This window comes from Scleropages formosus, chromosome 11, assembly GCF_900964775.1.
Source record: "Scleropages formosus chromosome 11, fSclFor1.1, whole genome shotgun sequence".
Classification (NCBI taxonomy): Eukaryota; Metazoa; Chordata; class Actinopteri; order Osteoglossiformes; family Osteoglossidae; genus Scleropages; species Scleropages formosus.
The window spans coordinates 1,519,456-1,529,643 of record NC_041816.1 but is presented as its reverse complement, the minus strand read 5'-3'; the positions used below and the strand labels follow the sequence as shown (position 1 = coordinate 1,529,643).

The 10,188-nt window shown below is 42.2% G+C and overlaps 1 protein-coding gene across 2 annotated transcripts; it reads left to right on the top strand.

The window, feature by feature from the left end:
• Nucleotides 1–271: 271 nt before the first annotated feature.
• Nucleotides 272–8,708, top strand: LOC108934601 (RNA-binding protein with multiple splicing 2-like). 2 transcript variants are annotated; one of them, XM_018752537.2, is made up of 8 exons: nucleotides 272–867; nucleotides 3,496–3,573; nucleotides 4,023–4,061; nucleotides 5,083–5,145; nucleotides 5,631–5,781; nucleotides 6,734–6,882; nucleotides 7,808–7,880; nucleotides 8,058–8,708. In XM_018752537.2, exons 1-7 carry the CDS (start codon nucleotides 814–816, stop codon nucleotides 7,871–7,873), a joined length of 600 nt encoding a protein of 199 aa, XP_018608053.2. In that variant the 5' UTR covers nucleotides 272–813; the 3' UTR covers nucleotides 7,874–7,880; nucleotides 8,058–8,708. The 2 variants fall into 2 exon arrangements, with proteins under 2 accessions (XP_018608053.2, XP_018608052.2); XM_018752536.2 differs by having other exon boundaries at nucleotides 7,979–8,703.
• The last annotated feature ends 1,480 nt before the right edge of the window (nucleotides 8,709–10,188 follow it).

Here is a 10,188-nt window from a genome sequence, read left to right as displayed (position 1 = left end):
GGCTCTTTCAGTCTTTCGGATATTAAATTGCACAGTAAACGGGTCCGTGACGGAAACGCGTCCGTTTTAAACGAGGCTTCAATTAGCGATGCAATTAATAAATAGCCGTGATCAGTCAGTCAGGAAGTGTTTCACATGGGTCACCTGTTGTGTCCTCAGTCATGCAGAAACAACAACAACAACAACAACAACAACAAGCCAGGTAAAGGCCATTATTATTATTATTATTATTATTATTTTTATTATTATTGTGATTGTTGTTGTTGTTGCTGCGGGCCTCTTGGCCCAGAGGTGAGTGGCCTGGCGCGGGGCTGCTGATGCAGTGATGAGGGGCAGGGCTTTTCCCAGCTGACTCCCATCTCCATCACGAGTCAGTGTCTCAGTGGCCTCCGCTTCCCACGCACTTCCACAGCGCGCGGCTCCAAATTGGGGGAAGCTCTACGACGGCGCATCTCGCAGGCGTTTGCGGCTTTTATTTCCTAATAAAAACTGCTTCCAAGGGTGTTCGGCGTGAATAAAGCCTTTACTAAGGGGAGCAAGACTCAAGAGCGGTTCCGCTTCCCTCCTTTCCTTCACCTTGAGAGAGAGCAGCTCAGGTTCTTCTCAGTCCTTCTCGCTTCATGGTTCCCACTCGGATTCTCCTCTCTCCTCAAGCCTGTTGTGGAGCGACACAGAACTGTTCTCGTTTTAGTTTGGTGCTTCTGTGATTTAAAGGCGCTTCGGGGAATTTAAAACTCCAAAGGGAAAGTAAAAGTTTTTTTTCTTTTTTTTTTTTTTCCCTCCCACCTCCTGTGAGAGAAGCGCGTCTCAACAATGAGTCTGAAATCCGATTCTGAGACGAGCAACAACGTGTCCATGGAGGAGGAGGTAGGAGCCCCACGTCTCAAGTGGCTTTTATTACACCTTTCTCATTCTGCACCCAGTGTGTATATATATTTTTTAAAAAAAAAAAAAAAAAAGGTGTTGTCTGAGTCCAGTCGACTAACGCGAGTTTCGTAGGATTTAAGTTTGGGTTTTTTTTTTTTTTTTTTGATTTTTTTTTGTAAATCAGGAGTCTTCTACGCAATTGAATTAAACGGACAATCTCCCCCCCCCCCAATTAGTATTATTTCGTAGAAATACAGCTACTTCTAACCAGGTCGTGTACCACTTCAGTCGGCGACGCTCCGTAACGGGGTTTTAATTCGTCACAGTGGCGCAGATTCCTTTCAGTTGCGCGGGATTTTACTGCATTCTTTGAAAGTGATTCCAGCGAAACATCCATCGTGTCTTTCGCTTCAGCGCCGGACACACTGCGAATATTGGCGATTTACACTGGAAGTGACTGCGTGTCCTTCCAGCGCTTCGCCGAGCGGCCCCACCGTCCGCTGAGGCGCGTTTCCTCCTGCCGGTTAAAGGTGTTTCGGGCCGCTGCTACTCTCACATACTACCTTCCTCGTGTGTGTGTGTGTGTGTGTGTGTGTGTGTGTGTGTGTGAAGCTACTGCGTTGGAGGGCCTTTCCTGAGTAACGTCTGTCTTGTTTCGTGTTTCTAGAGTCTAGAACAGGGTTGTGTGTGTGTGTGTGTGTGTGTGTGAGAGGGGGAGAATACTCAGGTTTCACATAGCTGGTGTGTGTGTGTGTGTGTGTGTGTGTGTGTGTGTATACCAGCTTTTACACACACTTCTCAGTTCCACAGTATCCATTATGTGCTTAAGGTGGTAAAGTGAAATGTGTAATGATTTCGGGTGATAACCCAGCTCAAAAGCATGGGGACTAAAACACTTTCAATATTTTTACTCTGCAGTGAGTACTTTCTCAGCTTTGCTTTCACTGTAATTCCCCCTTCTCCATGGAGAACTAGTGTCAATGATTGTTGTTAGTTTTATAAACAGAACAAGGTTATAGCAGCATACGGATTTCATAGGAATTTCAAATTCGAGGGCTTAGGAACAAAAGGTCATATCAGGAAGGAATATATCCCCACCCCAAGAGGAAGAAATTCAAGACTTCTGTAAATATGTGGATAACTGAAGTATTTTCATGTTGTAGCCTTCACCAGAAATTCCATTTCTTTGCCAAATATGCAGGTAGTTGGCCTACTTAACATGACATCATCAACACAGGACTTTGAGTTGTGATTCCCCAAGAGAATGGGGGGGGGGAGGGGGGAGTAGAGGAGCAAGATCTTCATGTTAAAGGTTTCTTGAATGACTGAGTGCTTCTGATACTACCAAAGTAGATGGAGTCTTTTTGATCAGTTAAAATTTTACCTTTTTGGTATAGTTAAGGTGTCCTTATACTTCAACCTTTGTACACTTTTCCATGGTCCTTTACTACTCGGACCCCATACTGTTGCATCTTCTGTCCTTACAGAAGGATATTGATTAAACTCTTTGCCACCCAACTCTGTAAGAAGTGGTTGCAACACTTGAGATCTGGAAGTACTGCATTAAGTTTTCTTGTGCTCTCTGACTTTAACTGGCTTTTAACTGTTAGCAACTCTTGGCAGTGACTTTCAGCAATGAAATGGATTTATAAAGTGGAAGGAATTCTTTACATCATGATTACTTTGGGCATTGCTCTAATATGCACAGATGGCATGGCATCTCACTCAAGCATCTGCTGTCTTCTAACATGTGTGTCTGTGTGGGGTGGGAGGGAGATGAGATGTGAGTAATGTTTAGGTTGCCAGACCAATGACAGGAAGAGGTCTTGTACTGACATGCCTGGTCACTTCTGGCTGACTTATTAGATCACTTTTTTTTTTTTTTTTTTTTTTTTTTTTTAAATATACCTGAGTACTGCTGCTTTGTTTTGCTGCTGTGTTAATATATCTGAAATCTAGTATTGTGGTCTAATACACCTTCCAGGCAGCTACATCTGCTGTTATCCAACCTTTTGTTAGCCATTTAATGACTGGCATTGCTGCAGTCTAGTGGGAGAGTCATCTGTTTAGTTTAACCTTAAAGGTAAGGCTCATTAGGCTGAAGGGAATGGTTATGGAAACTTTCAAAGGCACCAGCTTTGAAATGACACTGGCTTTTGGAGTAGCTAACTAGCTACTAAATACTATATTATACTATGCTTCAGTATACCTGACTGGATTTATTACTGTACATTAGCCTAGGCAAACTTCTGCTACTTTACTGTAAAGAAGGTACTCAATGTGTACATTCATGCTTGAATACAATCACAATGCAGTACCTCCAGCACTGTAAATGCTTTTTTTTTTTTTTTTTTTTTTTCCCCCCCCCAGTGGCAACACCTTGGCTTTCAGCCTTAACATTCTGCTATACAAATGCATAATGTGTGCAGCACTGCCTTGATATTGTGGTCATATTTCATGCTTCCATGGGTCCAGTTTTTTTTCTAAAAAAAAAAAAAAAAGATATTCCTAGTAAATGTTTTGGGGGGGACAACAGAATATACATTTTTCCATTTGAATGGATATGGAAATATTTTTCCATATAGTGTATTGCATCCATTTGACTTAAGCTGAATTTTTTTTTTTAAGGTGAGAACATTGTTTGTCAGTGGTCTTCCTGTTGACATCAAACCTCGTGAACTGTACCTGCTTTTCAGACCTTTCAAGGTAGGCCCTTCGCCATTACATCTTCTGCTATGCCACTTCCATGTGTTCAGTAGAAGTACATCAAATCTGACCACCTCCCTCTTTTACAAACTTTACATACCTTCGTTAGTTTCTGAGGACAGCACAGTAATGTAGAAGTGTGTGTACAGAGGTCCACTGTAGTGTTAAGATGGTACATGTCTTCCGTTGTCTATAGAACCGCAAAGTAACGTTTTGATTTGGCAAACAGGTCTTAAATATACTTACTACTGCACTTAACTTGAATTGCTTCAAACTCTGATGGCATACTTCTAAATTGTCCTTGTGAAAAATTTAACAAAATACCCTTCAGCACAGGGTTTTCTTCTCACTAAGGGGAAGTTTTTGTACAGAGGCCTTCTAAGTATGCTTACAGCTTCTAATTTCACCAGTATCAAGTTCCCCATGCATTCCCCCCTATTTTTCTACAGGGTTATGAAGGTTCACTGATAAAGTTAACATCAAAGCAGGTGAGTTTTTGTCTTTTTTTTTTTTTTTTTTTTTTTCTTTTTTGGAAAAAATGCTGACATGGTTTTCCTGAAACTAGTGGGGGAACAATTTTTCCACCCTCACAGAATGCTTGTGTACAATATTACTGGTAGGGAAATGCCTGTTGCTGAACTGTCCTTCATTCCTTTAAGAAAGGGGTTAACTGCCCTGGTAATCAATTTTTATGAAATGTGGCTCTTGAATAGTTAGCAGAAATACTTCATGCTGTTCTCTTGGAACTTCAGCTTTCATAGTTGAATGCATATTCCTTTTTGAGTTGCTGTCAATCTGATTCAGTAGTTCACTGGAAGGGACTGGTTGACTACTGTTCCTTTTTCATCAGGTTTAGTGCAGCCTGCTTTTCTTCTGTGACAAGTTTTCCATATGTTCAGCTTTTGACTGCCCTTTAATTGCTCAGACTAAAATGCTGAGATGGCTAAATTTTTGTTTTTCCCCCAAACAAAGGATGCTTGGCCTCCCCAGTCAACTTGACTACTGGTTCATTTGCGTGTCTTGAACAGACTCCTTTCCTAATGTGACTTGAGGGCTCTTGCATAGGTTAAGAACATTGAGCCATTAAAGTATTTAGGTGATGAGGGAAGAAGGAACTGGCTTAACCTTCAGTTGCTTATTGTACTACCTTCCTAACGGCTTTTACTTGGTGAGATTCTAGATTTAAACTGATTTGGTCTTTAACCAAATAGTGGTACCTAGAAGGCTGTGCATGTTGGTTTACCCTATACTTACATCAGTCTTATGTCAAATCTCCCTGAAAATATTTCCCTCTTGATGGGAGGGAAAACTTACAAAAGTGACCTAAAATGGTGCACAAGTTGAGCAGAAACCAGTATACATTGACTATATCCAGCATCCTAAGGCTTTTCCGTGCATGAAATTTACTGGTGGGGACCCTCCCCTGCAGGATTACTTTATACTGAAACTATTTTAATGTTTGGAAATCGTGCCTCTTATTCCCTTAATGTTTTCTTCATTCTCTTACAGCCTGTTGGGTTTGTTACCTTTGACTGCCGGTCTGGTGCTGAAGCAGCGAAAAATGCTCTAAATGTAAGCTACAGGAAACTGACATGATCAGGTGTAAAGGAAGCAATTCAGTGCATATTTCTGAAAAAGCACATCTTGCATTATCTTGCAAAATGTTGTGGTTATATCCTCATCACCTTAAAATGTTTTTCTCTCAGGTGTGGTTCTATCGTTGTAAAAGTCTGCTTTGACCTTTAGGCAAAGGGGCAATTTTCCAGCTGAGAAGCCCTGCTCCTATCTTGTAATGGTATAATTTATGAAATGCCATCTAACAGTATTTTACCTATAATACCTACTGAAAGATATGCAATTGGAGGCAATGCACTTATTCCCTTCCACCTACACTCCATGCAACCAGCACACTCGGAAGTCTCAGTCTGAACACCGCCACAAACCATACAAGGACAGCACAAACAAGATGTCTAGCTGCATGAGGACACCAAGCAAGGCCAGTGGTAATCCTGGGCTGGCTCCACCATGGCCCCTTCACCCTGTCCGTTTCTCCCTAGGGGATCCGCTTTGACCCCGAGAGCCCGCAGACCCTGCGCTTAGAGTTCGCTAAAGCCAACACGAAAATGGCAAAGAGTAAGCTGCTGGCCACGCCGAACCCCACCAACATCCACCCAGCTCTAGGAGCTCACCTCATTGCACGGGACCCATGTAAGTGCAGCACCTAGACTTGCCACTCGCACTGCTGTGACACTGAGCCCCTTTGGTCAGGTAGTAAGGTAGACTTCCCAGTGATGAAGGGACTGGTTCACTGCTGCATGCATGCCCTACAGTAGTTGGAGGCCTTATCCCCTGCCCTGAATATCCACCAGATCACTGGCTGAGCAGCTGACTGCTGTCCAGTTATTGCCTTTGCACTTGCTTGCACCCACAGGATCTTAAACTACTGGTGGCCAATTAAACTGACGGTGTCTTGTGTGGAGCTAGTTCATGGAAAAGAATTCACGGTTTAGCTTACAGGATTTGGCATCAGGGATATTGTGCTGAATATTGGCATTCTTGGTGAGGCTGAGCAGTTTTCAATGTTTAAGAAGGCTCCTGTTTAATTGTGATGTTCCTTATGGTGTCTAAATTGTAGGCTAAGCCCCTCAAGTGTTTAGAAGGGCATATTGGTTAAAGGGTTCTCTCTGGATTTTGGAAGGTAAATGCTGGTCAGTAACAGAGGTAATGTTATCTTCCATTTGTCCAAAGCACAAGAGTCCTGAGAACATGCTGAATGAGTATGGTAGTACATGTGACCTACTTCCATCAATTTTTAAAAAAAAACTCATTGGAAATTCTCAACTATTCCATACATGCTCTGTTCTACTACATTTGCAACTCCTGAAGATAATTAACATGCCCTGCTTTCACTGACCAAATGGTCTGTTTGGTAGAATGAAATACTATACTGCTTCACATGGAGAAAGATCCCCAAGGAGAGGTCTTGGGAGCACTGGTCAGCTGAAAGCACCGTGTTAACCGGTGCAGTTGATCAGCTGTCTTTTCAGTTGTTGACTCGGGTACGGGGCAGTGCTGTTCCTCCCCTCCAGCAGTTGCCTGCAAGAGCATGACTGAACTCTCGGCATTTGGGGGGTGCATGTGGGGCTTGTGCGTCCTGTAGATGATCTGACTGGAGCGGCTCTGATCCCCACCTCCCCCGAGGCTTGGGCCCCCTATCCACTATACACAGCTGAGCTGACCCCTGGCCTTCCCCATGCTGCCTTCACGTACCCTGCGGCGGCTGCTGCAGCCGCTGCCCTCCATGCTCAGGTAAGCCCAGGGGCTTGGTAAATTTGGCAGATCAGTCACATCTGAATCAGACTGATTTCTACTTCAGTCTAATATACAGGAACCTTGTATCCAAACACATTCCCCACACATCATACTCAATGTCCTCCATTAGTTCACACATCAAAACCTGTATGCTGTGTATCTGTAGCAGATGAACTGGAAAAACTGAAGTGTAACTTGAGCTTTAAAAGGAATATGACCTCCCATCTTCCTCCAAGGTCATGGGTCAACATATTGCCAAGGCAGGTCATGAGTGCTGCTGGTTAACCTTGGAAGGATTCAACTAAAGTTGGATTTTTTTTTTTTTTATTTCCCCCCTCCCTTTATCCACATGTGATATTAAGAGCAACTAAATGCTGCTGTTCAGTGATAAACATGCTTCTCAGTGATGCTGGAAAAGAGTGCAGTCATTCCTAAACAAAACATGCTTTCATATGCAAAATGACTGGAACTGGCCCTCCACAATTCCTGTCCCTACCCAGACATTCTCTGGGGGGGTCAGTCTGTAGGAGGATAAGAGGAATACATAACTGTACTGTGAAAGACCTGTCAGTGCTCTCAAAGGGTCAAGTTAACTGAAGTTTACATATCTGAAGCACTAGACTGTATTCAGTGGATATTTCTGCTTCAGATGAGCTAGGATCGTAACTGTCCCTTATTGCCTTGCTCAAAAGGTAGGAACCCACCACTGTTAACCTAGGGAATGCGTACCTAAACATGCGAGTGTGTGAGATTGATGCTCAACAGGTCATACTGATAACTGCTCAATGTTATACCTTTGGAGATTGAAGGTACTTTTTTTTTTCCCCTCCCCCCTCAAATGATCTGTGCTTTAACCAATGGCATCTATACATCAGAGCACTTAAATATGCATAACTAATGTCTATTACATCTTGTGTGATAGATGCGTTGGTATCCTTCACCATCTGAAGCGTCACAGCCAGGGTGGAAGTCTCGTCAGTTCTGTTAAGTGTTTAGTAAGTATTGTCTGCGTCTACATAAACATCTTGTTGACCATGTATACTAGGTGCAAATTCTCCATTTGAACTCAGTTTTTGTACATTTCCTTTACTAGTGGCATGTGCTGAACTCTACAGCAAGGGTCATGTAATGGACAGTTGCGTTTCTTTCGGTCCTTTGGATCTTTCCTGAAGGACACTGAACTGAAAACACCCCATGGCCTGCAAGCAGTATGGTTTGGCACTTCACCACCCTGTGCATACCAAGCTGCTTCAGAAATGGACCACTTTACCATAAAAATGGCTTCTGTGAACTGCTGGGTCTCTGGGTTTAACTGTCTTGCATGCAGTGGGATCTGGCATGAATTGGAATGAAGTGTTGTGTATCCAGTTGTAGTTTACCATAGAGATAGGTCTTGGGCTGGTCAACTGACCTATATTTCTTGTGTGGTATTGCCTCTGTTTTGCTTGTGATGTTAGATACAAAGTAGATGCCAGCTTTAAAGCTTTTTTGTTTGGAACGGACAACTTGTGGTAAGTTCTCCTACAGTATTTGGTTGTAAATGTAAAGCTCAGATGAGCATCTGACCCAGCTCCCACAGACCAGGAGACTGCATCCTTATGTTTTGACCTGATATTTTTTTTTCCCCAAAATGTCTTGTTATGCTTGAAGGAAACAAGTTTCTCTATTCAAGTATTTATGCATTTGTGCAATTAAATAAGTAAATGTTAGTCTTGTATTTTTATGCTGATTCTATTTCATGTATGAGTCTAAAAGTGCAATTTGTATTTCATGAAGTTGGTTTCTTATTAAATATAAGAATATTGTAGAATGAAATGAATCTTGCTGAATGTGAAAATGGTAATAAAGATATCCCTAAAATGACTTGCCTTCTGTGAAAACTTGAGTGAAACCCTGATTTAGTTCCTGAATTGCTGTGGTACAAATGCAAGGGCTGGCTAGCTAGAAGTTATTAAAGCTGCTTTCCCCAGGTTTGGATTCCTGCTGCAGCACCTGACAAGGTATTTTACCTTGAATTAAGTAAAAATGACTCACTATAAATGGATGAAATGGTTCTCAATACAAAGTTCCTTTGGCAAAAACTTGCATGAATAAATTCATGATTCCATACTTGCTCAACCTTTCATTCCAGATAACGTATTTCTATATTCTAATTTGCTTATGGTACTTTATTTTTGCAATGTCCAGAGAACCACAGACCAGGGCCAAGCATTCCTGTAGAGCCAGGATCTTGTAATGCAGCTGATTTCAAAGCAATTTAATGCAATTGTGTGGGCAAACCATTATTGCACAGTTAAAGCTGCAGTTGGCTGGGGCAAAGGGATAGATGACTTTCTGCACTTTGCTTATGAAGGCTTGAAATGCAAAGGCTAGGTTACTGACAATGTAGTTCCTCTACAGTGAGGTAGAATGGGGGGGAAAAACCTTATTGCAGCAGAGGGTACCTTGTAACACGGGTGTGTGTGTGTGTGTGTGTGTGTGTGTGTGTGTGTGTGGGGGGGGGTTTTCCTCTCCCTCCCCCCCTCTATCAAAAATGGGATGGGACAAAGAGTAATGGTAGGGAAGGTAGTCCAGTTGTAGGAGAGCATTAAGGATGCTCTAGCCAGCAGGTTTTTGCCTATCCATAAAATGCAAGAAATTTGGAACACATTTGTTTAACAAAAGTAGAACTTGCACTTAACTGATGGTTTTCTCTCCAACTTAATTTGGCTCTAAAATTACATTATAGATCTGGGTGTTTTATAGCAGAGGAATTAAGGATAAGTACTTTGTTCAAGGTATGAGACTAAACTCTGCTCCTGGGTGCAAGACAAGAGCTGTAGCCACTCTTCACTGCTGGGTTTAACAATTGTAAGTTCAGTCAGGAAGTACTCAGAACCAGAACCCACCTGAACTCAGTCCTCCCACACTGGATTAACTCAGTTTTACAGCGGTAACCAGTTAAGCAAGGGTTCAGTACTCCTGGTCCGCAAGCCAGGTGGAAGGCTGGATGTTTGACCATTTCACTGAAGTCATCTGGTTAACAAGTCATGTCATTTTGTGTAAGATGTTTATATACAAAGCACTATTTGTTCAAAGCCCTAGATTGCTCTAGTCAAATTTCAAGTATTCAGAGTTCTGGGTTACAATTACAGAGTTAGGGGTAAGGACAGAGTACTCTTGATCAAGGTATTTAGCCTGAACTGATTCTGTACAAATATAGTGAAAGAAGTAAATGTCTATGTAGCTGATGGTTTTCTCTAAAGAAACAACACTTATAACTTACCCATTAATACAGCTGGGTCACCTTTACTAGAGTAGTTT